Source organism: Pipistrellus hanaki (assembly GCF_964339955.1).
Source record: "Pipistrellus hanaki genome assembly, chromosome: 16".
Lineage (NCBI taxonomy): Eukaryota > Metazoa > Chordata > Mammalia > Chiroptera > Vespertilionidae > Pipistrellus > Pipistrellus hanaki.
The window spans coordinates 4,129,480-4,157,277 of NC_140518.1; the positions used below are offsets into that span (position 1 = coordinate 4,129,480).

General features: G+C 52.7%; 1 protein-coding gene across 1 annotated transcript in view; it reads left to right on the forward strand.

Moving 5' to 3' along the window:
* Positions 1 to 1,343: 1,343 nt before the first annotated feature.
* Positions 1,344 to 27,798, forward strand: part of SLC39A11 (solute carrier family 39 member 11) — a 143,600-nt gene continuing 117,145 nt past the window's right edge. The window contains exons 1-3 of the mRNA XM_084862166.1: positions 1,344 to 1,443; positions 4,068 to 4,186; positions 6,796 to 6,834. Coding sequence (XP_084718292.1) covers positions 4,079 to 4,186; positions 6,796 to 6,834 — 147 coding nt within the window. The 5' untranslated portion in view covers positions 1,344 to 1,443; positions 4,068 to 4,078. The remainder of the gene's footprint in view (positions 1,444 to 4,067; positions 4,187 to 6,795; positions 6,835 to 27,798) is intronic.

Here is a 27,798-nt window from a genome sequence, read left to right on the forward strand (position 1 = left end):
GTTGGAATTTCTCCTTCCCAAACCCTCAGCTCCCCAGCAGGTATCTGCTGTGTCTGTCCCTCCTGGGGCTGGCAGTACCCAAATCCGCAGACTGGGTTGTTTGTACCCAACAAATTTCTCACGGTGGCCACAGCTGACCAGCACAGCCTGTCTGGTTCTCTCCCAGGTCTGAGGGCTCCTGAGGGCAGGGAGCACCCGACGGTCCCCGCGCCATCATCCTGACTCAGTATATGGATGTGGCACCATCATCAGCGTGAACGACTGGACAAGGGTCTAGTGGACCCTCCGGTCACTGCCACCGTGATCAGGGGCCATACTTCTGCCCATGTTACCCGCTGGTAGGGCCGTCAGAGGAAACACAGGATGCCACGCTCAATCCGAATTTCTCCTGGACAGCAAATATGACTTTTTTTTTTTTTTTTTTTTTTTTTTTTTTTTTTAGCACAGTATGTCACAAATACTGCACAGCACACACAGACACGAAAACATTATTTGTTGTTGTTGATCTGAATGCAAATTTAGCCAAGCAGCCCTTTTTGATTTTTGGCTAAATCTAACAGCGGTGCCCTTTGGTCTTTTTATAGAAGGCTCTGAGAGCAACGCTCTTCACCTGGACCCTGGTTCTCAGAGTGACCCTAGTTCGGACACACCCACACTTCCAGACACACCCACACTTCCAGAACCGGAGCCTCTCAGGGTGCTAGCTTTCTGCCTAGTTGTTCTTTTTTTAATGTCTTTTTTTTTTTTTTTATTGATTTCAGAGAGAAAGAGATAAACATCAGTGATGAGAAAGAATCATTGATCAGCTGCTTCCTGCAAGTCCCCTACTGGGGATCATGCCCACAACCGGCACATGTGCCCTGATCGGGAATCTAAGTGTGACCTCCTGGTTCATAGGTCGATGCTCAACCGCTGAGCCGTATCGGCGGGGATAACTTTCTGCCTTTTAACATCGCTCCTGGTGACTGCTGGGAGCTGTGGTTTGAGGGCCAGGGACTTAGAGAATGATGCTGATGGTGGGAGATTCCAGGCTGCCCCTTTCCCCTCCCCCTCCCCACTCCTACCCCCAAACCCTCTCCAACACATTTGATCTGCTCCCTCAGGGCATGGGACTGCGCTGTGACACACACGATAATCAGGGATGCTTAAGAGTCTGTTTCTTTGGGATTCTGTGGCTTCCGACACGATGGCAGTGGCTTGTACGTGCAGAACGCCCTTGGCGCTGGGCCTCAGGGCGCTGCTCTAGCCGCCCGCCCGCCCGATTCGTCCCGGGGCCTGCAGGAGCCCGAGAACCAGAGAATCTACTCTCCCCGGAGCTGCCAATCACGGCGCGGGGCGGGGCCGGCGGCGGCCACGTGTGCGCGGGAAGCAGGAAGTGACTCGGGAGCCGGCGAGCGGCGGCGGGCCGATGGCCGTGGAGAGGGGGCGTGAGAGGGCAGCCCAGTGAGTCGGCTTCTCCCTCCTTCGGCGCCGGCGGGCGGGGGCCGGGGCCTCGGGGCCGGCGCTCGGGGCCTGGAAGGGCCCCCCGGAGTTTGGAGCGGAGTGCCCCGGGGCCGGAGGGGCCGGAGGGAGGCGGGGCGGCTGTGGCAGGTGGCGGAGGAGGGAGCAGGGGGCCGAGCCGGGGGGTGTGGACCCGCCTCCCTGGGCCGGTGGTTCCCCAGGACCCTCCTCGTCCAGCTTCACGGCGGGGACCCTGCAGCCCTGGGAGCCCAGGCGGCTGGGATTCCGGCTGCTCGGCGCCCCAGTCGTCGGCCCCGGAGGTCAGCGCGCCTCCTGAACTTGGCCGGGACCCTGGTGCAGGTGCCGCAGGCCCGGGGTTGTGCATTTCCGACCCGCTCCCCGGGGTCAGCTGCTCTGCGGACCACAGGGTCCCACAGTCCCAGCAGCCCACCCCGAGCCATCTCTGTGGACCGCCCCGTGGAGTCCGGGCTGTGTGTGCACTCAGCCTGGCCAGCATCTTGCAACCACTCTGGGAAGCAGAGCAACAGGAGGGAGAGAGAAAAATCCGGGGTCAGCCCAACCCTCACCCTGTGGTCGAGTGGATCCATGGGGTGGTGGTAGGCACCTTTCAAGTTGTGGTGGGCAGAGAAGATCTCCCCTTGCCATCTAATCAAGGTTCACGTATGGCATCCAGCTCCCAGGGAGACTGAGCCCCGTTGTGCAAGCTGCGTTTGACACGCCCTGTCCCCCGCAGTGCTCCTGGTCTACCTGCTGGAGAAACAGACTCTTAGTTCCCTTGGGACTCTGTAATCCTGCCAGCCCTCCCGGCGCAGGAGCATCGCTTCCTTAGCTCTGGGTCTTGAAGTTGTTCTAGGCCAGCGGTCGGCAAACTCATCAGTCCACAGAGCCAAGTATCAACAGTGCAACGATTGAAATGTCTTTGGAGAGCCAAGTTTTTTTAAACTTAAATTTCTTCTAACGCCACTTCTTCAACATAGACTCGCCCAGGCCATGGTGTTTTGTGGAAGAGCCACACTCAAGGGGCCAAAGAGCCGCCTGTGGCTCGCGAGCCGCAGTTAGCAGACCAGGGTTCTAGTTTCTTTTTATGTTTGGTGCAGTCGCTAGCCTGAGTTCCATTAGACCGGGACACACACACACACACACACACACACAGCCTGGATCTATAGGTGCTGACTGATGTGGAGGTTGCCTGGCACCGGCTTCCTCACCTGGACCCACTCCTTCCTGGGTTTGAATCTGGTTATGCTGCTGAGCCCCGGGGCCTAAGGGCCCTTACACCCTCCATCAGGGTTTCCTTTCAGGGTCAGTAGAGAGAGGCAGCGTCTTGACCCAGGGTTGCCGGGCCTGGCGGCCGAGCCCAGTGGGCCGGGCCCAGCCGTGTGGGAGCTGGCAGACCAGGAGGAGCTGAATGGGCCCTTTGAGAAGGGGTGGCGCTGGCCCCGATGTTTGTGTACAGAACACTGGGCTTTTCACACGTGGGTTTCTCCGCCTGTAACTTTCCACAGCGAGAGTCCAGAGCTGGGACTGACATCCTCAAGTCGAGAGGAGGTTCCCTGAGCAAAAACCAGAGCGGAGGGTCCTTCCCTTCCGTCCCTCGGTGGGCAGTGGTGGAACCACAGCTTCTGCGGTTGGCTGGGGGCCGTGTCACGTACGGTTCCCTTTCCTGGTCCTCCTCATTGCGTGTCCTATCAAGATAAGCTTGTCCAAGGTGCCACAAATAATTCGGCAGGCGTTTTTCGGGTGCCAGAGAGCCTGACTGGTGTGTACAGGGGTGCCAACTGTGGAAAAGCATCATTCCTGTTCTTAGGCAGCGGATGATGTGAACGGTGAAGGAGGCAGGGACGGGAGTGGCGAGGATCGCCATGCGTTGAATCGAAGTTGGCAGTAGTGGGCAAACAGGGCACCCTGGATGCGATGGCTGGAGGCTGGGAAAGAAGGGGTTCTGGGAAGGAACCATGTGGAGAGAGACGTGGGGCAGGACCATGGGGGGCTTGTCCCAGGTGCCATCAATGATTCAGTTGAACTGGTGCCCATCCAGGGCATGCTGGTGATGGCAACGCAGGCTTGAATTGTCAGTGGGCTCCTTGGAAGTCATTTGGTGGAGAATGCCCGTGGCAGGCCACGGGAGCTCCCATGGGGAGCTGCTGAAGGTTGGATCAGGGCTAAGTGGACGACTTTCTAGAAGGAACCTGGGCTACTCCTGTATTTGGAGAAGAGAGAACCGATGATTCTAATCAAGGTCCACGCAGACCCAACCATGGGGCCCAGACTTCCTGGGAGCTAGATGGAAATACTTGAACCTTGATTAGATTGCAAGAGCAGGAGGGGCAGGCAGACTGGGCGGGAAGGCTGCCCTCAGACCCTCCCTTCCTCCAGCTCATAATCCGCATTCTTGGAGCTTCTTCCTGGGAGCTATTTCCCAAGGTCATCCCATCTCTCCTCCCAGAGTTAGATGATTTCACAGAGGGGTGCGTGGTGGACAGGTGCATACACCAACCCAGTCACGCCAGCCCAGGTGGAGGGGGTCAGAGCTCAGAACACGTGCGAGTCACCAAAAGGGACCGTGGGCGCCGCAGGCACTGACCCTGTTGCTCCTCTGCACACAGCCGCGTCCAGCATGCTCCGAGGCCACAGCGCCGTGTTCCAGGCCTTGCTGGGGACCCTCTTCACCTGGGGGCTGACGGCAGCCGGGGCGGCTCTCGTGTTCATCTTCTCTAGTGGGCAGGTGAGTTGTCCTGGGTGGGTTCTGGGAGGCCGTGGGACTCTCAGCAGGCTCTGGAGCGCCGGCTCCCACACACAGGGTGGCCACGCCTCCAGGCTGTGGGTGGTGCTCGCTCTCTCCTCTCATGGTCTCCTTTTCCCTCCCAGCCTGGGGAGCAGGTGACCCTGCCTCACTCGCTGAGCGGGGAGGGAGGGGCCGGGCATTCAGCCTCCTGGAGCCCCTGGCCTGTTTCTGTCCGTCATAAGTCCCTCGGAGTCTGGGGCAATAGGTTGGGGGAGGGGGTGACTGCCCTGCCCTGTGGCCTTGAGTTATCGGGGTTGATTGGAGAGACCTTGGGGAGAGGATGGGTACCCATCCCCTCTCTCTCCAAATCCAGGACTCCTCATTCCCTCCAAAACTTTGGGATAAATACACTCAAACCCACCTCACCCCCACCCGTTTTTACTCAGCCTTATGCCCCTACCCACTCATGCACCCTGTATCCCCTGTACCTTCCCATCTGTCTTCCCCCCCTTACCTTCTCTCCCTCCTACACTCCCACCGCTCCACACATACCCCTTTCACCGCACCCTCATCCAGAGCACACTCTGCCCCACCCCCACTCCCCGTGTCCCACCTCTCTCCTCCCCAGCCCATGCCCACCTCCTGGGCCTGAATTCCTTACCTTCTTCAGCCCTCTACTCCCTCCAGCCCCTGATCGCGTGATGATCTTCGAAATGGAAGGCGTGCTAAGGCGTCAGTGATCTCAGATCTAGTTAAACACGCTGTGCGGCCGATCTGGAAACCACACCGTGTCTGGGAAGTTGGCGAGCAAGTCATGGTGGTGTCAGAGACCAGTTCAGCGGGTATTGATGTCAGCGATAAGATCAGACCTCCCCCTGCGCCCCACCTCCTCCCTCCCCAGGGAGGCCTGGAGGCCCGCACACAGCCTGGCTCCCAGGTCACTGTCCTCAGATAGTGAAACATTCCAATGCCAGTCCGGCCGTCCGAGGACCGCCCGAGGACCGGGAACCAGGTTACCTGACCCCTCCCGGTCCTGCGCCTGGGCCCCGGGGGCAGAGCAGCTCAGGTTGTCCCTTCTACCAGCTCCTTTTGCTTTGAGAAGCTGAGACCTGCGCACTGGGTCTCGTTGGCCATGGGTCCGAGTTCAATGCAGCACTGTGATGAGGACCTCGCAGCCCCGTGTGGCCTGGGCCAACGCTGTGGGCTCTTCAGAAGTGGGGAGCCATCCCAGAGGGGCCCCTTCCCCTTGGGAGCTGGTCAGGAGGAGGAATTGCTGAGACCTTTCCTGGTGCGGAGGCATATAGGCCATTCCCAAGACCACCCACCCGTCCGCTGACTCACTAGAAGGACCCGCCCGGCTCGCCATGTAGTTGTCCCCGTGGCTAATGCCCCGGGACAGGACACGCAGCGAAAGGACACTCAGCAGGCTCAGCGAGGGAAAGGCAGGCAGATTGCATTCAGTTTGACAAGGCGTCTTATACACGGAAGTCAGCGAGGAGGGAGCTGTGCCGGTGCATAGCTGCCCAGGCCTTGTCAAAAGGGCTTCCTCCAATCACGAGCCTTATTGTTACTGACGCCAGCTGATGCCGTCATTGAAGGTGGAGGAGGAGAGTGTGCAGATGCAACAGGACCGGAGCGTTCTCACCCCATAAAGATGTCAAAAAATAAAAAACGATAAATACCCGTAAAAAACGATAAATACCCCAAAAATAAAAAATGATAAATATCTGCAAAATTGAAACTGAATGCAATCTGCTGTGCAAAAGAGCATGGACAGAGAGCTGCAGAGAGACCATTTGGACCTCCTCCCACTCCCTGTGTGATCAAACAGTGGGGAAAACAGGAAGAACAGCTCCTTAGGATGCCAAAAAAGAAGGCCTTCAGAGGAAAACCAGCAAAATGTTCAAAATATTGATTTATTAATTTTGGATTGGAAAAATACAGTATGTGGTATGTTCTCTTGGTGTCTGGCTGATTTCACTCCATTTATTTCCCGGTTTCCTGGCTGCCCCTGACTGTGCACTCCCATCCATATGCATTTTGTGTTCTCGTTACCAAATGGTATTCTGTTGTATGAATATATCCTAATGATGTACTACCCGCTTGGGTAGTTTTTAGTTTCCGGCTCTCACAAACAGCGCTGCCAGGAGCGTTTCTGTACACGAGCTTGGTGACTTCGAGTGTGTGTTCCTGTTAGGCAGTGACTCAGGAATGGCATCCCCGAGTCACGTGGTCACTGCCAGCGGCTGTGCCAGTGTGTACCCCCACCGGCAGCGTGTGTGCATGCTCCTCACCAGCGCTTGTCAAAGTCCATCTTTGAGGCCAGCGGCTCCCTGAAGGCTCCCAGTCGTAATTCACAGAAAGAGGCAGCACGTGGGCCAGTGCAAGCGGGCCGCCCTGAAAGAAGACTCTTGATTGGCCGCGGGGTGGAGGGTAAACATTTCCGCCAGCTGATTTTTGGCCCATTTTATAAAGGCTCCGATTCCGGAGGATTTGATCCAGGTGTGGGCCGGTCTGGATTCACGTGGCTGGCTCCCTTCGGGGTTATGGTTCCCCATCGTCCCAGGAATTATCCCTTAGAAACTGAAACGTCCTGTTTGCATTTGCAGAGGCGGATCCTGGATGGAAGTCTCGGCTTCGCTGCAGGGGTAAGTGGCCCGTTACAGGAGGAATGTAGACTGAGGCTCGTTTACTGACATTTCTCTGCTGACGGGCTGTTCCGGTCTCTCCCCGTGTGACCAGGATGCATCTCAGAGGTCCGGGTGCCGGGGCTCCCTCTTATCGCCAATCCGGTTTATTCCCGGTGTGTGTTTAGGGCCCCGCCTCTCTTTAGACAGCGAAAGGAGCTTGTTGGGCAGCTGGCCGAGGACTAGCATTTAGGAAGGGCACTAATTAAACATCTCTTTCTCTCCTCCCCTTCCCTGGAAAAGGCCTTTTGGCATAGCCGTTTTCAAACATGCAGGAAAGTGGAGAGAATTCTGTGATGCAAGCCAGGTACCCGTCAGCCAGCTTCAGTCGTTATTAACATTTTGCTGATCTCATTTCATCTGTCTTCCCCCAACTTTCTTGGGAGGTGGAAATTGTTTGTAACAGCGAGTAATAGCACCTGTAAATCTAGTGCGCCCAGAACGCCTTGTATTTCTTTAAAAATATATTTTTATCGATTTCATAGAGGAAGGGAGCGGGAGAGAGAGAGAGAGAGAAACATCAACGATGAGGGAATCATTGACTGGCTGCCGCCTGCACAGCCCCTACTGGGGATCGAGCCCACAACCCAGGCAGGTGCCCTGACTGGGAATCAAACCGTGACTTCCTGGTTCCTAGGTCGACATACTCCACCACTGAGCCACACCGTCCAGGCTGCCTTGTATTTTTGTAAGCACAGTCACCAAGGCTTGAACAATAACTCATTACTATTTTAACAATAATACACCCAGCCCACATCTCCTGCAAGCTGAGTCCCCGGGGAGACCTAGAGGCTGGATGAATTGGGATTCCGATTTCCGGGCCTGAGCAGGCCATGGTGGTGCTGTGTGTTCCAGCCGTGTGAGTCCCATCATGAGACGTGTGACCTGCGGTTTCCCCTTTGGTTGATCGGGATGTAGTCCTTTCTCCTGTCTTTAATAGTCCTGTGATCTGCAAACACTAGCCTGAGGTGGAACCCCCTCGTACCTGCCTTCCCCCCTTTCAGAGGTCCTCTGAGTCAGCAGCTCCGCTGAGGGCACGTGGAGACACGCCCGGAGTTACACAGGTGCCCCCAGAGTGTTAACAGAGTCAGATCCGGGCCCTCGGCTCCCAGTTTTGTCCTCTTTCTCAGCGCTGCCCGGCCAGAGAGGCCCTGACTGACGGCTGGTGCTCCCTTCCCAGCCCCCCTTGCTCAGTCGCCCCCCTCCCATTTCACAAAAGAAAGACGCGTCCTCGCCTGATTTCCGTGTCTCTGGGTGGCTCGGTCTCCGCAGAGAAACAGGGACCCCGAGGGCTGGCGAGGAGACAGTGCGGGATGCTGTCGCCGCCCGCCGCCCGCGGGTCCGGGAGCAGTTCCGCCGCCGTCCTGCCCTTTGATGGGAGTCTAATCCAATTGTTGGCAGAGCGGCCCCCAGAGGCAATGTCCGTGATGGGCCACAATGAGATTTGGGGCTGTAACTTGGAAGGAGTTCAGAGAACAAAATGACATTATTATAACAAAATACCTACTCTCCCCATCTTCCGTTAAATAAGGGATAAGACGAAGTAAACTAGAAATAAATGGATGCCTCACTGTCTTATAGCAATGGCTACTTAGTATTTATCCACGAGTAGAGGAACAGTTGAAAAAAAAAAAAAAAAGACAAGGAAAAAGTCTCATCCGGGGAAAATGTGCATTTTCAAGCATATTTTTCTTTAATAACGGTAAATCATGTGTTACATTGTTGTTGTTATGAATCTGTTCTCTAGTGGTGGTAATGGTAACTCAATCCAGGAAATTGTCGTCTAAGCAGATAGAGCCCTAAGGCTCACAGGAAATTTAAAAAAAAAGGAATTGAAATATATGTAAATATATTGGGAGAGGTGTGATAAAGACCTCAATAATAGACTCTCTCGCCTAAAATCTGAGGTGCTCGCAGGTAAAAGTCTGTGGGGAAATGTAATTAAATCCAAGCCAGAGGAAATGACGCCAATTTTTCGCTTTTGAAAAGCTCGCCCGTGCTTGGGGTGCGCGTAGAGTAGAACCCGCGAACAGGAATGTAGTATGGAACGGAAGCGCACAGCTTTGTCGTATGAATTTTTAGGGGGATCACAGCGGGACTCAGGTCCCGGTGCTGTTTAGATACAGATGCAGGGCTGGTCAAACGGTTTTGTGTAAACGCACCAATATTTGTGCCCCAGAAATGATGTCCTTTGCAACTCCGTAAACACAGGTGAAAGCCTTTTAAATGTCAATCTCAGGTGAGCGACGGGGGTACCTAGTATGTCAGCATCCTTGCAGGGGCCACACAGACAGTCTTCATGCTTCTGCCCAGGCACCAGGGGTCCTATTCTGCTTCACTCCTTTAGGTCAGGCACACTCTACGGTTCTCGTGGCCAAAGACATAAAACAGCAGGAAACAAAGAACCAAAACCAGAGAGCATGTGTCTTCAGGACATGGAGGAACGGATGTGGGAGCAATAAAATGCAAACACTTAAGATGTAGCTTCCTTCAAACCATCATCAGACCGGTGTATTACTGTGTTCACTTAGCTGTGAGCATCTAAAAAATTTTACTTTTCTTTTTCTTCTCCAATCCTTACCTGAGAGAGGAAGGAGAGAAAGAGAGAGAGAGAGAGAGAGAAAGAGAGAGAGAGAGACAGACAGACATCGATGTGAAAGAGAAACCTCAGTTGTCTCCCACGTGTGCCCTGATCGGGGATTGAACCCGCAACCTTCTGGTGTATGGGATGATGCTCCAACCAAATGAGCCACCCGGCCAGGGCTAAAACAGTTTTACTTTTGATTTTTAAAGTAGTTGGGGGGGGGGGGGAGAGATTCTGAAAGTTATTTATATGTTTTTAAAAAACTCAGCATAGGAGTCATTTCTTTTTCTAAAATTGACCCTGAATGTGAGCCCGCTGCACAAAGGCGCCCCTGCAGGCCACCGGATGCACAGCGGAGAGGCGGAGCGCCTTATGGAGGCAGCGGGGTGGGGTGGGCTCAGGACCCCTCAGAGGCCCTGGCGATGGGCGTGGTTCTCACAGATGCTTCCCGAGCTCGGGAAAGGCGGCGGGGCCGGGTGGCCCGAGCTGTGAGGACTGCGTGTGCTCATCATGGAATCACGTGTGTTTAATGTAGCTGATCTGTGGGGCAGAACAGCGGTTCTCAACCGGGGCCCATGTTGCTCCCCAGGGGACGGTTGGCGTGTTAGGTTGTCACAACTGGCATCTAGTGGATAGAGGCCAGGAATGCTGCTGCACACCCCACGGTACACAGCCCCCCCCCCCCCCCCCCAAAGAATCACCCAGCTCCTAGTGTGAGTGTGCCAAGCTGAGCAGCCCTGGTCTGGAGCATTCCGATGTGTCATGTCCAGTCAGTGTGGCACGTCTAAAAATTCAGGTGTTTTCCACGTTTAAAAGAAGAAGAAAGCCCCTCGCTTCCCAGAGGTCAGCAGTGTTCCCCGAGCGTGCTCCTTGGAGAGTTTTTATTGTTCACTTACAGAGCGTCAGGGCGGCTCACCGGGCCATGGTGCCTGGGTCCGAAGGACTCTGCATCCCCAGGACGCCTCGAGTACACGTCTCAGAAAAGCGAAAACCAGCCATCCGTCAGTTGCCTGGGGTCCCTTGGCACCTTGCATAGGGGTGACATGATTCTAGGGTCAGTTGTGCATACGGTTATGTATGTGTCGAATGTGCATGGACATATCTATCTAATACGATGCGGCGGTGACATATTTGCACAGTATTGAACTATGCCCTGGAGCAAGGGTTTCTGTAAGAGAAATTCCTGGCATAAGCGTCCTGAGCATTTGAAACGGGCTTCACAACATGCCTTACAGTTTGTTTGCTTTTCGCATTAGCAGGATCTTGGGAGCATGACCAGTCCTCCTTAAATGACTGTTCTTCAAAGCCATTTGCTTGTTTGTCTCCTGACTCCTTAAATTACCGTCCAAGCCTCTAGTAATCACTATCTTTTCCTTCCCAGTGCCCGGGCCTGGCCTGGATGTTTGCCTGAGGCCTGGAATCAGTGGGGAGGGAGGCTGCCATTAGACACAAGAGGATGGTCATTATTTCCCATTAGAGTCCCCCAGCAACGCAGCCTGAAAGCCGGAGGAGGCTTTAATGACGAAGAAAGCTAATATTGTTTGTCGCGTCCTCACTACGGACAAGGTGCTCCGGCAAGCACTGAGATCATCTCATTTAATGTTCCCAACGGCCCTGTGAAGCGCGTACCAGGGGTGACTATGTACCCCCATTCTGCAGATGAGGAAACCGAGGCACAGTGACTATTAATAAACCAGAGGCCCGTTGCAGGAAGATTCCTGCAATAGGGCTTCCTGCTGTGGTCACTGCCCCACCTGCTTCCCTTCCTTCTCCCCCACCCAGCTTGCTTGTTTCTCCGAAGCTTCGCTCCCTTCTGCAGCACTTAGCTTCTTTCTACGCTGTCTTCAGCCTTGCGCTCTGGCCTAGATATGCAAATTAATCGCCATCTTGGGTTAATTTGTATACTCACCCTGTTTGGCTGGTAGGCAGGGCTTGTGGGCATAGCGAAGGTGCTGTCAGTTTGCATGTTTCTCTTTTATTCGGTAGGATGGTTCAGGATTACATGGTGAGCAGAGCTGGGATTTCAACCCACAGTCTCACTGTAGAGCTCCCCCTCTTTAAAAAAATTTAAAAAAATATATATTTTATTGAGTTTTTACAGAGAGGAAGGGAGAGGGATAGAGGCTAGAAACATCGATGAGAGAGAATCATCGATCAGCTGCCTCTTGCACACTCCCTACTGGGGAGTGCCCGCAACCAAGGTACATGCCCTTGACTGGAATTGAACCTGGGAACTTTCAGTCCACAGGCTGATGCTCTATCCACTGAGCCAAACCGGTTTCGGCTAAAAAAAAAAAAAAAAAAAAAAAAAAAAAAAAAAAAAATTGATTTCAGAGAGGAAGGGAGAGGGAGAGAGAGAAACATCAATGATGAGAGAGAATTATTGATTGGCTGCCTCCTGCATGCCCTATTCTGGGGATCCAGCTCGCAACCCGGACGTGTGCCCTGACCCGTAATCAAACCGTGAGCTCCTGGTTTATAGGTTGATGCTGAACCACTGAGCCAGGCTGATGGGCCTGGTGGAGGTCTTGAATATGAGGTCTTTTGCTTTTGGAACACACTGTCATGGGCCGGGCCTCAGCCAGAGTGCCAGGACAGTGGGGAAGGCGTGTGCTAAGCTGCTTCTCTGTTCCCGAGCCTAGATTTTCCTCTTTGTAAGGCGGAGAGAGGAAAGGGCCCCGAGGTCACTGCCCAGGGCCTCCTGGATTCTAGTCTCTGCACATTTCTTGTTCTGCACGGGGATGCAGTGGCCTGGGAGGTGCTAATTGTGTGTTTTTGGGCAAGGCTGCCCTCTCAGTGGGCACTCAGTGCGGGAGTGGGGAGGTGGACCAGGTTAGCTCAGTGGGATCTACAGCTGCCTGTCCCAGGGCTGTCACGTGACAAGCTCAGTGTGGCCGGGTGCGTGGAGGCCGTGTGGGGTAGGGCCCTTCTCCAGGCCGTGCCTGTCTCAGCCTTGCCCCAGGCCTCCTGGCACAGTGGTGAAGGGGCACCTGCCACTCCTGCCACCTTTGCTTTTTGCATGGCGATGCGCAAAGACACTGACACCTGAAATGCTCCGTGATCGAGGCTGGAACCCGCAAGGCTTGTGTGCCGAGGCCCTTCATTTGTGAAGGCCTCCATGGCCAGTTCCCGTGGGAGGCTGTCTCAGCTAACGTGAATGTCCTCCGGCCGCGCCAGGCACGGGCAGGAGACACGCCCAGCGCTCCTGGCACCCCAACACCGGTGGCTCTCGTGAGCACAGGAGTGGCGTGGTGACAGCTCTGTCCCCTGGCAGCGTGGGCCAGCGAGGCGGGGACCTTCCCTCCATGTGTGTCCTGACCGCGGGCTCCGCACTGGGTGGAAGGCAGTCTTGTTGCACGACGGGGTGGCGAGGGAGAGAGGGAGGTAGGAGAAAGGGACGAAAACCATGCAGGAGGGAGACGGATGATGATGATTTTATTATTGTATTTTTCTTTCCAATTTCATGCTTCAGATTTCCAATGTCATTATGCACCGTGCAGGGGCAGGAAATGACACAGCTCGCCCTCTGTCCCCGCTGATGGAAAAACAGCATTCGTCTTGGCGGAAGCGCTCGCCTGTGTTCTCTTGTCTCCGCTGACCATCGGGGTGCTGTGGCCCCGAGGCCTGCCCTGAGGCCCAGGGACGGTCCTTCCTTCCCCTGGGCATCCTCAGGCTGCCTTCACCCCGCCCTCCCGCCCCCAGGCTGGAGACCTCCTCCCCGTCCTTCCCTCTGCCTCCTCCCAGGCCTGGCCTCCATGAGGATCAGACCTCTGCATTCCCCTTGGGAAGGTCTGCTCCTCCTTTCTGCCCCATTTCCGTGAAGGAGAGAAAGGCGGGAGGTCTGTAGAAGAGCAGGAGGTTGCAAAGGGCCTAGAGATTAACTAGTCAGAGTTGAGAGCCCCACAATCACAGTCACCTCTCTCTGAAGGTTGACGTTTAATAGATATGCTTTAAAGATGATTGACACATTTTCCTTCCTTCCTTCCTTCCTTCCTTCCTTCCTTCCTTCCTTCCTTCCTTCCGTCCGTCCGTCCATGAGAACCTGCTGTGTGCCAGGCGCCGTGTGAGTGCCGAGGATTTGGAGCCGCTTTCAGTCCGATCTGGACACGCGGTGGGCACCTCACCAGTGTGCACATCTGGCCCACCACCTGTTTTCTGCAAATGCAGTAGGTTCTCATCATCCGCAGTTCCATTTTCCACGGTTTTAGTCAACCGCAGCCCGAAAATGTTACATGGAAAATTCCAGAAGTAAACAATTTCATCTGTTTTTACATTGCACGCCGTTCTGAGTAACGTGATGAAATCTCGCATCCGGCTCCATCCTGCTCGGGACGCGGGTCCTCCCTTTGTCCGGGGTCTCCGCGCTGTAGGCGCTCCCTGCCTGTCCGTCACTGAGTGGCGTGCCGCCTGGGTGCTCCGATCGACTGTCTATCGTGGCGTCGCAGTGCTTGTGTGCGAGTCATCTCTGTTTTACCCAGTCACGGCCCCGAAGCACAGGCTAGTGATGGTGGTGCTCCGATATGCCAAAGAGAAGCCGGAAAGTGCTTCCTCTCCTCCCGGAGAGGAAAGTTCTGGGCTTCCTAAGGAAAGGACACAATTGGACGCTGAGATCGGCAGTGAGAACGAGTCTCCATCCGTGAAATTGTGAGGAGCTTTGGGTGGGTTATGCAGGCTCAGCTCAAACGGCAGACGTTCCAGCCACAGGGCTTGGGAAGTGCTTAGTTAAGATGGAAAAGGCATTAAGTTTGTGGGGCAAGACGTGAACAGAAGACGTGTTCAATGATGGCCACGTGCCGCACCAGAGAGCACGGAGCCTCTGAAGACATCAACAGGGGTCCCCCTGAACCGAGGGACACATTCACGTAACTTTTATGCCAGCATATTGTTATAATTGTCCCATTTTATTAGTAATTACTATTGCTCATCTCCTCCTGTGCCTGATTTACAAGTTAAACTTTATTACAGGTTTGTACGTGTAGGAAAAAACATAATGTGTATGCACCCGCCATTCGAGGTTCTGGGTGTCCGCTGGGGGTCTTGGGTGTATCCCTGTGGGTGAGGGCTGCCTGCAAAGCTTTAGTTCAGTGGCTTGAACACAGGGAGGGAGAAGAACCAGGGATCAAAGCTTTGTCCCCGGCTGGAGTGGCTCAGTGGCTGAGTGTTGATCTCTGAACTAGGCGGTCTCAGTTTGGTTCCCAGTTAGGGCACATGCCGGGGTTGTGGGCTCCATCCCCAGTGTGGGGTGTGCAGGAGGCAGTCCATCGATGATTCTCTCTCATCATTGATGTTTCTCTCTATCTCTCCCTCTCCCTTCCTCTCTGAAATCAGTAAAAATATATTTTAAAAAAAAGCTTTGTCAAGGGTCTATGCAATTTTAGAAATGGCCAAATGTGTGTTCTGTTCGCAGAATAGCCATGTTTTTTCCCTTGGAGAGGGCCTGCCCAGAATGTGGGAGCAGGGAGAGCATTGTCTTCAGGCCAACTCAGTGAGCACCTACTGTGTGCAAGGCATTGTGCGGGGTATGCAAAGAAGAAAGGTATAGTCCCTCCCCGCAGGGAGCTTGAGGTAGGGCCTTCACCTGTAATCATGAGACGGGTCAGCAGGTGGTTGTGAGAAGGTGATGGGCCAACGATGACGGGGACCCAGGCCCTGGGAGGGCACTTCTAGGTGGGGAAGTAAGAGGTCTTCATGGAGGAAGCTCAGGTTGGAGGAACAGGAGACACTGAGGATGTCGGGAGGGAGCAGGGGAAGGAGGTGACCTATAGGCAGAAAGAACCTCAAACTGGAAGCACAAGCGTGGAGGATACAGGGCTATTGAAGGAACGGCCGGTGGTTTGGTTGGGAGGAGAGGCCAGAGAAGTTGGTTGGGGGCTGGGTATGGACAACCTGGGGTCCCATGGAAGAACATTTCTGCTTTGTTCTCTAGATTGGTGGGGGGATGCTGGAGGTTTGAGAGGGTGACACCATCAGAGCTGTACTTCCAGGAAGCGAGTTCCGTTGTTAGCAAGTAGCGCAGCCATTGGGAGTGTGTGTGTGTGTGTGTGTGTGTGTGTGTGTGTGGAGGCCTGATGATGGAAAGGCAGGCTGGAGGCTCAGGTGTTACTTCAGGGGATGCCTTGACTCATTAGAGGCCTTGACCTTGGGGAGAGGCAGAGGGAGTTAGGAAGGGAGAGAGCAAAGCACACTCCTGCTGGAGAACTGGGAGGAATTGGCAGCCCTTTGATGGTGATGGCAGCCAAAGAGGTTTAAGCCCATCACGGGTGCCGGGTTCTGGGGGCTGCTTCCCCTGGGATATTGGGGAATACGGACTGAGGGTGGGACTCCACCAGAAATGGGGAGGCCAGGGGTTGGGGGGCAGGGGAGTCTCTTAGGTTTATATCAGACCTTTCTTTTTTTTTTTTTTTTAATATATATTTTATTGATTTTTTACAGAGAGGAAGAGAGAGAGAGATAGAGAGCCAGAAACGTCGATGAGAGAGAAACATCGACCAGCTGCCTCTTGCACACCCCCCACTGGGGACGTGCCCGCAACCAATGTACATGCCCTTGACCGGAATCGAACCCGGGACCCTTCAGTCCGCAGACCGACGCTCTACCACTGAGCCAAACCGGTTTCGGCTATATCAGACCTTTCTCATTTGAGTACTTTGGATTCTGTGTGTTGGGGTGGTCTCCATGGCAACTGGGTACCTACAGCTAGTTGTACTGATGGGGTTGTTTCCTGCTGCTCTGCTTAGGATTAGGCTTGGCTGAGAGTAACTGAGACGAGGAAAACAGTGGCTGCCATTAGAAAGCCTTTTCTCGGGTAGAAGAAACGCAGAGCTGCAGGCTGGGAACATAGGAGTCCCTGGGGATCCAGGCCCCTTGTTTGCTCATTGCTTTGCCCCAGGGGCGAGCCCGTGGTCTCCATCTCTCTGCATCAGCCAGGTTTATGGTTGACTGAAAAACGTACTCAGTCTGGCCTAAGCAAGAGAGTGAATGGAGGAGCCGGTTCAGTTGAAAAATCCAGACGTGGAGGGGTCCTCAGACCCTGGTACCCTCTGTGGGTCAGAGGATGTCACCGGGGCCTGGTTTCTCCGTCTCGTGGCTCTTCTCTCTTCTGCGTGACTCCAACCTCAGACAGTCAGTCCCATCCTCTCACGCTCAAGTCTGGAGGAAGGAGGTCTTCCTTTCATGGTTCAGACCAGCGGACCACTGGTGGTCTGGGTGGGAAAGGTTGGCGACTGCTGGTTCAGACCGTCTTGGGATTGAGTTTCACGGGCAGGGAGTAACTGGGCCAACTTGGGTTATGTGCTCTTCCCTGAATGCTAATCCTTGTTGCCATGGGGATGTGATGTGTCAACTGGCCAGGTCTGGGCTACCAACTCCCTCTACCCCACCCCCTATTAGATAACATGACTAAGAGTGGAGGAAGAGATGAATAGATATTCAGTAGCCAATATACAGCCAACACCCCCTGCACTTCTGTGTCAGTTGGAAACCACCCCAAACTTGGGGAGTTACGTCAACAATAGCGGGTCATTTCTTATGATTCTGGCTTGGCTGGGCTCAGCTGGGTGGTTCTTCTGAGGTCAGTCATGAGGCTGCAGACATCTGGCAGCTCGCCTCGGCCGGGAGCTGTTCGAGGGCCTCACGCACAGGTCTGGGCCGTGGTGCTGCCTGCTGGCTGGGCCTCTGTCCGCACGGTGGCTCACGGGTCCGTGGTGGAGCGCAGGCTTCCTTACACGACTGTGGAAAACAAGGTCTCAGGAGGCCTGGACCCTTGAGCTGATAGAAAACCACTCCTGTCACACTTGGTTGGCCACAGCAAGTGACGAGGCCCACCTGAATTCATTGGGTGGGGAAATGCTCTCCAGATCTGGGTGGGAGGAGCCTGCAACATGGCCTGGCTCTGCCCCAGCACCTGCCACTTCCCTGCCGAGGTGATGCCTGCTGACATCCTTACAGAATCCTGTTCCTTCACTGTGGCCACTGCCAGCCATCACAGGCCACCACCTCCCAGCCTCTCCCTTCCTCTCTTCTCCACCCTGCCTCTCGGCTTCCCACCCACTGAGAGGCACGCTGGCTCTGTAGGTGTCTGTCCCGTTTCCTGACTCAAACACCCGAGGAGGAGTCCCACGGCCAGCGGAGCTGTATTTGTTTTCTGGAAGCAGCCAGAAGCAAAGCCTTCCTGGGCCCAGAGTAGTCCTAGGCGTCCTGGTCCCTCTCCAGGCTGACCTCCTCTCCGTGCCAGAGCCGTGCTCTTCTGGAAGCAAGAGCGAGCAGTGGGGCGAGGTGGCAGCCTGCGGCAGACAGTCACGCAGCCTCCCTGGCATATTTCTGAAGCTCTGGTCTTCGTGTGAAGAAATAAACCACGACAGCTCTGGGGCTGAGTGAGTTAGTTCCCCGGAACGGTGGGGAAAAAAAAATTATATTTGTTCAACACACAAACAAGGGGAAAATGGATTAGTATCGTATCTGAGGCAGGAGGAAGGGGCAAAGAGCCATTACCCGTGTACAGGCTGTAAATACATTACCAGTTTGAATTCGCGGAGCCCTTTGCAATCATGCATGAAGAAATCCATGGGCAGGGGCGTCCGTAAGTGGACTGCAGGAGCCCCAAACATTATTAGGTGACATTGGTTTATTGCTTTATATTTTCCAAAGCACACTGCCACCCACGACCTCACCTGAGCCTCAGCATGGTCCCGGAGGCTTTATTATTTGCATATGATAGACGAAGGCCGAGCCGTGTTCCGGGATGGACTCCTTTGTCTGACCTGATCGTGGAGTGTAGGGCAGCCAGGGCCCCAGGGGTCCTCTTGCACCCTCCCCCACCCCTCTCGGTGGCAGGCACTGTTTTAGACACCGAGCTAAAACGCTGTAAACAACGCACAGAGGTTCCTGTCCTCGAGGGACTGCCATTCTAGCAGAGAGTCACATGATAAGCAACCTGTACAATAAAACACACAGCATGTCAGACAGAGGTAAGTGTGATGGAGAACCATAAAGGGAAGGAGGAGGAGAGAGAGTGTCCTGGCAGGGGTGGGAGTTCTGGGTATTGCAATCTTAAGAGGAGTCACTCAGTAAAGATGCTAGGAAGGCACTCTTGACATGTGGGATGCTGACAATACTTATTTATTTATTTTTTTTATATAGTGAACAAATAAACATGGATGGATGAGTGGAGGATGAATGGGTGGATATGGATGGATGAATGGAGAAGGATGGATGATGGATGGGTAGATATGAATGGATGGGTGGGTGGATGAATAGATATGGATGTATGGAAGGATTGATATGGATGAATGGATATAGGTGGATGAATGGAAATGGATGAATTGATATGGTGGATGGATGGATAGATATGGATGGATGAATGGAGATGGATGGATGGATAGATATGGATGGATATAGATGCATAGATGGATGGGAGGATATGAATGGATGGATAGATGGCTGATATGGATGGATGGATGATGGGTGGAAGGATATGGATGGATGTATGTAAATGTATGAATAGAGATGGAAGGATGGATATGGATGGATGGATGGAGATGGATGGATAGATATGGATGGATGAGTATAGTTGGATGGGTGGATATGAGTGGATGGATGGATGGTTGATATGGATGGATGGATGATGGGTGGAAGGATATGGATGGATGTATGTAAATGTATGAATAGAGATGGAAGGATGGATATGGATGGATGGATGGAGATGGATGGATAGATATGGATGGATGAGTATAGTTGGATGGGTGGATATGAGTGGATGGATAGATGGTTGATATGGATGGATGGATGGATGGATGGATGATGGGTGGAAGGATATGGATGGATGTATGTAAATGTATGAATAGAGATGGATGCATGGATATGGATGGATGATGGGTGGAAGGATATATTTGATGGAAGGAAGAGGAGGATGAGTTCTACTCTATAAGTCTGTGCTTTCTCTGAGAGCCTTAGTATACCTAAATATTTTCACATTCCCCTCCCCCTCAGCAAACAGGCAGCCAGAAAGCTCTCCCCCTCCAGTCCATAGGAAGTCGGCCCTTCTGGTCCTCCCAATGAAGGAAGGAACTAATTGAATGTAAGCTCGTTACATCCCTGAAGCATAATTTTCCCAATTATGATGAACTTCTCAGGATGTGGTCATGCCAGGAAATGTCTCAATCTGTCAGCGGCCGGGGTGAGCCAAGGGCAGGGGCATTGGGCACCCAGGGGCGGGGCCTTTTTCTGGTGCATCCCCTGCTCTGCTGTTCTGATGAGCCCTGGAGCACCTTGCCTGGGTTTGATCCCGGTTTCTCAGCTGATTAGTTGGGTGAGCAGGGGCTCGTTATGTAGACTGTGTAAGCCTCAGTTTCCTCATCTGTAAAGTGGAGGTAATTGTCTCCTTTTCAGAGTTGTTGTGTAGACGAATAAGTAAGTCTATTTGGAGCATTTAGCATAGTGGTTGGCACTTAGTAAATGCCGATACATCTTTTTTCTTTAAACTATCTTTTCATTGATTTCAGAGAGGAAGGGAGATGGAGAGAGAAAAATATCAGTGATGAGAGAATCATTGATCTGCTGCCTCCTGCACGCCCCACACTGGGAATTGAGCCCACAACCCCGGGCATGTGCCTTTGACCAGGAATTGAATCTGGGACCCTTCAGTCCGCAGGCCGATGCTCTATCCACTGAGCCAGACCAGCCAAGGCCCCTGATACACCTTGATTATTCTCTGACATTAAGGGGAATATGGTGTAGGACACATGAGGACTTTGGGGTTTGTGTAGGTCAGTGAACTTATGGTTTTAGATCCTCCTCCTCCCCAATTGATAAGCTTTTCCACATGACCTTCTAGGTACTTCCTTGTTTATGTATAATTTATAAATAAATGGAATCGCACCGCACATCATGCTTGCAAATGTGTCCCTTTCCTTCCTAGGTCCTGAACTCTTTCTTATTTGGTGGCCGCGTGGCACTTCATCTCACAAACTGGCCACAATACTGGTTTTTACTTTACTTAAGGTGGCACTGTGGGCCGCGCCAGCACAGCCAAGAGTTCGGCGAGCCTGAGGGAGGGCGGTGAAGGATGAAGAAAGAGACAGACAGGAGAATAAGCTGGGTCCAGGTGGATCTTCTGTGCCTGGCGGAGGCCACAGAACAGATCCAGACTGCAAAGCTAATGCTTTATTTATAGTCAGGGGCAAACAAGGCAATTTACAATGTTCTTCTAAGTTTCACTTGTTTTGGCAGCACTTGCTGCCCCTCCCAAGGCACATTAGCTACCCAGGAAAGATCTGGGGAGCAGTCACAAGATCAAGCTTAATTATGCTTAGAGGGCTGTGCCGTCCAAGCTGGGACTTGTTTGCGACTTTGCCAGCAGATCAATCCGAGGCTTAACCCGCTCCCTACAGCTCTGGGTCACACTGAGCCGCACCGTGACTGGGATGCTTTTCACTAACGACTTCTTGGGCACTTAAGTTGGGCTCTGTATTTGGAATCGGCTATTTTTATCAGAGTAAGAGATAGACCATCTAGATTCTAGAAAGAACAGATGTTCATAAAAGGCTTATACAGGAAAAAAGAAAAAGGGCCCCTCCACCCCCATGGTCCCATCCTCTTTTCTAGAAGCATCCATTTGTCCGTTTATTGAGAAAATTCCCCCCACATTTCTAAATAAGTTTATTCTGCAATCCCTTGATTTGGAAACCGGTGCCCTTCGGCTCTGGTGAGTGCTGTTTTATGTCCCTTTAATGGTCTCCCCCGCGGACCCGCTGTGCTCTCTTTATTAGACTTATTAGTTGGCTCCCGGACTTCCTGGCCCGAGCTCTCATTTTCCTCCCCTTTCGCTTGTTATTTCATAATCTCTCCGCTGTTTCGTTCTGCCTGGTGGGAAATGGCATTGCTTTAACTCCATAAAAAGAGCCAAGGTTTCTTTTCTTTGTTGTTTTCATGGTTTCAGTTTTTGAAAAGTCTTGTTTTCCCTGTTTCCCCCCCTCCAGCATTCTGGCCTTTTCCATACATTTATTCCATGCATCCCTATCCCTCTCACATTAATAACTGTTGTTTTTTTTTTTCTTTATAAGCGTTCCCTCCCTGAATTCCTGGGGTTCCTTTCGAAACCCTTCATTTTTCCTGTTGGTTATTTTCTCTCATAGCATTTGCTCTAATAATAGTGAGAAGCTAGAGACGGTTAGCATCTGGCATTTATAGAGTCTTCAGGCCAGTTTTTGTGCTAAGTATTTTATATGCACCCTGTCCTTGTAAGGACTCTAGGAAGTGAGCACCACCTTGGGAAGGCCAGAAGGTCAAGAGCAGGGACTCACGAGCCACCTTGGCTGGGATTGGATCTTGGCTCTGCCGCTTACTAACTGCATGGCTTGGTGAATTACCTAACCGCTCCGTGTCTCAGTTTCCCCATAAGTGAAGCAGGGGTAACATACCTGACCCTTAATGTTAGAAGGATTAAGGAAGTTTTGGTACATGGCTAGTCTTTACGTAAAGGTTATTATTGTTACTAACTTCAATTTTACGTATGAGTGCCCCTGTTTCTATTATTATTCCCATTTTCCTTATGAAGAAACCAGAGGCCCGGTGCACGAATTCATGCACCGGTGGGGTCCCTCGGCCTGGCCTGTGGGATTGGGTTGAAACTGGCTCTCCAATGTCCTCCAAGGGGTCCAGGATTGCGAGGCTTGGGGACCCCACCGGTGTACGATTGGGACCAGGAAGGGGCCACAGGAGGGCTCCAGGGCATGTCCGGTTCATCTCACTCACTTCAGATCCGCAGGGCCCCAGCAGCATGCTAACCTACCAGTTGGAGCATCTGCCCCCTGGTGGTCAGTGCATATCATAGTGAGCAATTGAACAGCCTTAGCATATCATTAGCATATTACACTTTGATTGGTTGAACAGCCCACCAGATGACCAGACCCTTAACATATTATGCTTTTATTATATAGGATAACAGCCATGGAGAGATGATTCTCTCACTCAGGGTCTCCTGCTGGGAGCCTGAAGTGGGGGAGCTTAGATCTGATGTCTGCTACCAATTGTGATGTGTCATCACGGAGCCATGCTGGCCAGGCTGCAGTTCCTTGTTGAGATCCTGTCCCATCACTCTGACCTCTTGCCCTCCATCTCCCAAGGATCACTGCCACCACAATGGTGTCTCCCATGTCCCTCAGGCGAGTGAGGACAGAAAACACTGCCAACCCGTTTTCAGGAGGGTAAAAATGAAACATGATTTTATCTGGAATAAGGGGTGACGTTTTCCTTCTCCTTGACCATAGAGCTCCTTAACGGAAAGAGTCACAAAACGAGTGGATTGCTGGTTTGTCACCTCTCTGGAGGGAGGCCAGCGAAGCGGGGTCCACATCGCTCCTGCGAGGTGTTTGAGTTTCTTCTCGATGGGCTCACTCCCCTCTCCTCCTCCACGTGCCAGCAGGGCTGTTTCATTAGCAGCCAGATCCGGGACAGATTGGATCAGCATGAGTGGGTGGTGGTGATGGGCGGGAGGGCTTGACCAGCTGGTGCAGTTGTCTGTCCACAGGCCGAAGTTGAGAGGGTGCTGATAGGTTGGTGGCTGGGTGCCACGGCGAGGTTGCTCTGGGCAATATCATGTGCTCACTCGCTTGGTGACCAGCTGTGAAAAGGATGCCCCCCCCCCTTTTTTTTAATCTATATGGAGTTAATGGTTTTGGCATCTAGCTAGCGTGAACCTACCCCGAAAGGACTGAAGGCATTGTAATCAATATACCGCCCCTCTCCATCATTCAGATAGCGGGTCTTTGGAAGAGGAATGGCGAACTCCAACAGAGTCTGAATGGCATTTGGCTTTAGAGCTCCGTGTTCTTACCTTAGGTGTAGCTGTCGTTACTGCCAGTGGGTGCCCCAGTTCAGGTGGGCCCCTCACACCCAGAGCCGCTGAGGAGATGCTCCCTGAGTTGAGTTGCACTGGGAAAGGGAAGTCAGGGCCAGAGCTGGGCAGGACTTGATGGCTGACTCGTTTTTTAGCCTTTTCCTTGGTTTTCACAAAGGGAGTCAGTATTAGCTTGTTGGTCAGTCTGTGTCTGAAGCCTTGGGTGATGGTCCTTTCTTCAGGGAACTTAGTGCAGTCGGGGGCCTCACCAGCCACGACCCGTGGCCACTGACAGTGGCTGCTGAGGTCCTTTTGCACAGGATTTCCATGCTTGTCTAACACCGCAGGCACCTAGCATTTAAGGATGGCCTGACTCTCTGCTCCTTTCCTTCTGGATCACGTGCAGCTGTCAAGAGCTCTTCCCCGTGTTTTGTTCCATGTTCTTTTTTCACAGCGTTGCCATCTCCTTAGGTGGAATGACCACGGCCCTTCTCATCTGTGGCTTCCGGTGCCTTCTCTGTTGGTCACATCACACATCCATATAGTCTCTCTTATCATGGTGGGCAGACAGGCCCAGATCAGCCTCTGTATCCCTCTTCCTCCCTCTCCTCCCCCTAGAATGCAACATCATGTTGACCGTGCAGTAGTCACAAATTCGCTTCCTTTTAATTGACTCCAACAAGTTAATTTTATATCTGATTTGGAGGCCAAATTAGATACATTACTTGGCTTCTGTACTTGGAGTAATTATTGCCTTGATTTGTATGGATTGCAAGCGTGCGCCTCCTCCCAAGTATACAGTGGCCTTGGGGGTAGAGTCCGCGGCCATTTGCTTCAACCAACATTGACGGAGGACCCGCCCGGGCAGCCCGAGTTGGGTGCTGCTGATTTGAACTCCGTGTTCCTGTCTCTGGAGACTGGCTCGCACCTTGGCCGCAGAGACGGTGGCATTGAGGCACGGGTACTGGTGCTCAGTGCGCTGCCAGTGATCAGAGTGCAGTGCGTTTCTCTCCCGGTTTTATTAGGAGGGAAATTTTGTTTTTGTGGCTTGGGTTTTCTGCTTTTACGCTGTCATGACTCATAAAAGAAATGCTTAACTGCCCCCTGGTGCGCGAACATTAGGATGTATTCCTTAAGGAACCCTTCACCAATTCATTTGTATTTGCAGAGCTGAAATCGCCCCAGAATGAGCACTTCAGCAGAAATGAGGAGCTTTGCGGGCCATGGGCTAGGGAGTTCGCTGATCGGCTCTGAATGTTCTGTGCTGGTACCTCTGACCCCAGAGGGAAGTTACTAGCATTTTGAAGTATGGATCCCTGTGGTATTTTGCACGGTATTTTGAGAAAAGGGAGCATATGAGTTGTGCTAGGTTTGGGGAGCTGCCAAAGGGAATGGGGGATTTTCTCTCAGAGCTTTCAAATGTCTGCTGATTTTAAGTGTCTCCTCCAGTCCCTTTCGGTATTCTGGTGTCACTGCTGCGATTTAGGCAGTTTTACCAAAAACACACCATTTGGTGCAGGCTTGTGCTGTGGGGTGGGAGCGGGCTGGGAGAGGTCAATGGGGGGAAAAGGAGACATGTTCATACTTTCAACCATAAAGAATTAAAAGAACAGCCACAAACAAACAAAAAACGGAAAACACGCCGTTCAGGTGGGTGTCTCATTATCAGGCAGAAACATTTCTGGAAATTGAGTTCTTGTACGTGGCAGTGTTTCCCCCTTTGAATTTTCACTGTGAAATCAGCGTCTTGTAACCATTTAAAAGTTATATTACAGCCCTAGCTGGTTTGGCTCAGTGGGTAGAGCGTCGGCCTGCAGCCTGAAGGATCTCAGGTTTGATTCTGGTCAAGGGCACATGCTTGGGTTATGGGCTCCATCCCCAGTGCCTGGGCGTGCAGGAGGCAGCCAATCAATGATTCTCTCTCATCATTGATGTTTCTGTCTGTCTCTCCCTCTCCCTTCCTCTCTGAAATCAATAAAAATACATATTTAAAAAAATTGTATTTAAAATTTCCCAATAATATTTACTAATCTATATTTGTATATTTTCAAATTATAGTATCCGTTTATTTAACAACCCTCACCCCTACCCCTCACCCAAAGATATATGCTTGTATAGTTTAAAAAGTCAGGTGGTTCTGCCGGGTTTATAACAGAAGCCAGAGTCTGCTGACCTTCCCCACCCGGTTCTGGCCTCTCGGGATAAACAGGAGCGGCTGCTTTAACTGTTCCTTCAGCGTTTGGTCTCCACAAGCCTCCACTGTAGGCACAGCTTCGCCGCCTCACGACCTTTCAGCTGCAGACGCCCCCGGTGATTTTCTGACGTCCCGACGCACATTACAACGTGGGTCAGCCTCGAAAGCATCGCATCCGCGGGATGACCCAGACACAAAGGGACGGATACCGTGATTCCACTTACAAGAACTCTCCACAGAGAGTAGCTTAGAGGTTCCCGGGAGCCGGGGGGAGGGGAGGATGGAGTGCTCTTGCTTAACGGTTCCTGGGCTTCTGTTTGGGGTGGTGAGAAAGGTTAGGAAATAGTGATGTTCGTACAACAGTCTGAATGTAACTAATGCCACTGAACTGTAGGCTTCAAAATGGCAATTGTATGTGATGTGTGTGTGTGTGTGTGTGTATACAAATATCCATAATAAATAATCAAATTAACTAATAAAACAGCTTACATGATTAAGACTGTAAATATCATTTCTTTGTTTCCTTTCTTGTGCAATTGTTGTGTTTCCCAGAGTTAGTAAAGGTATCTCTGCTTTCCCCACTTTCACGGAACCCCAGTTACCAGTCTTCCACCGGAAGTGCAGATTCCTGTCCCACACCGGGTCCTCTCAGGGCTCTGCCATTCGCCCTCCCTAGGAGCCCTCCAGGAGGGAGGGCTGTGGTGAGGGATGGATGGGGCTGGGGCAGAGGCTGGGCTGAGATGTGAGAGCACGGGGGTCACTCCCATGCAGCACAGGAGAGAGGTAGCTAGCAAGTTGTCTTCAGTGGGGAGTTTACCATGAACGGCGGCTGCCGCTGGGGCGCTGAAGCTGGTGGGACTACAGCCTGGGAAAGGGATGGAGCAGCCGCAGCCCGGAGAACGAGCCCATGGCCTCCTCCCATGGTCTCGGGAGCTGACCTGCTAAGACACGCTCCTCCCTTTTGGGGGCTCCTGGCGCGTTGGCAGTTTTCTGGGAGTGGCATGGAGGCTGCGCGTGTGGATGAGGCTGGCAGGAGGGATCTGTCCTCCATTGTCACGCTGGTGACACTGGGCTCCGTCACTCCGTGTGGTTTTCGGGAGGCGGATGATGCAGATGTCTCTCTTCAAGACAAGGCATAATTAAGTCGCTTTTAGAAACCCATTCAGCGTTTTGCACGTCGGTGATGACTGTCAGGGGTGGTGGGAGTACCCCAGCCGAGGTGTCCTGCACCTATAGGCGTAGACGGCTGGGTGCTCAACACCGGAGACTCCTTGGTTGCGTTGCCCTCACGGAGATTTGGCTCCAGCCTCGTTTCCCTCTTCGCTCATGTCCGTCCCCTCATTGAGGTGATCGTGGTCCTTGCTTGCTGAGCTCCCTGGACCGGCCACTTCCTGGCTCTGTGACCTGGGGCAGATTATCTTACTACCTCGAGATTCTATTTCTTCATCTACCACTAGCTAGAGGGAACAGTACCTGCCTCTCAAGGTTTTTGTGACAATAAAGGAAGACCTCCACTGTGAGGCTTGCTTTCTGGAAATAGTAGGTGATCAATAAATGGCCCACGGTTTGATTCCCGGGTCAGAGCTCATGTCCGGATTTTGGGCTCAATCCCCAGGAGCGGGCGTGCAGAAAGCAGCCAATCAAGGATTCTCATCATTGATATTTCAATCTCTCTCTCCCTCTCCCTCTCCTTTCCTCTCTGAAGTCAATAAAAATGTTCATTCCCTTCTTCCTTTTCAGCGATAGGGAGATTGATGGGACCACGCTGGCATCGACTCACTGGTTGTCCCCAGATATTTCAAAGGCCGTCACCCCTCAGGGAGGAAAGACCATTCTCTGGTGCTCCAGAGAGCAGGCCTAGAGCTAGTGGGTAACCACAGAAGGAGAGAGGTTTCCACTGAACATAAGGAAGACTTCTGTCTAACTATGCAGGGTCCTGGGGGATTCAGCGAGGACAGGGCAATGTGCCAATGACACTGGGGCCAGGGAAAGCTTTGTTGCCAGGGGCTGTGCACACAGTATGTTTACAAGCACCTGTGCCCTCTGGTCACTAGATGTCCCTCATATGACAACCAGAGATGTCTCCAGACACTGCCCGATGCCACCTGGAGGGCAAAGTGGCCCTTGGTTGAGATTCATTGAAATAGAGGTTCAATGGCAGCAAACCACATGGTCCTTCCAAGGCCCGTGCCATGTCTGCCCCGAGTTGAGTTCTTCCAGCACCACTTCCAGGCGTTCTGGAGGTGGTTTTCTGGTTTGGGATGGGGCTGGCCATGGAGGATCGCAGGCCTACCCCATGTGGCATCGCAGGGT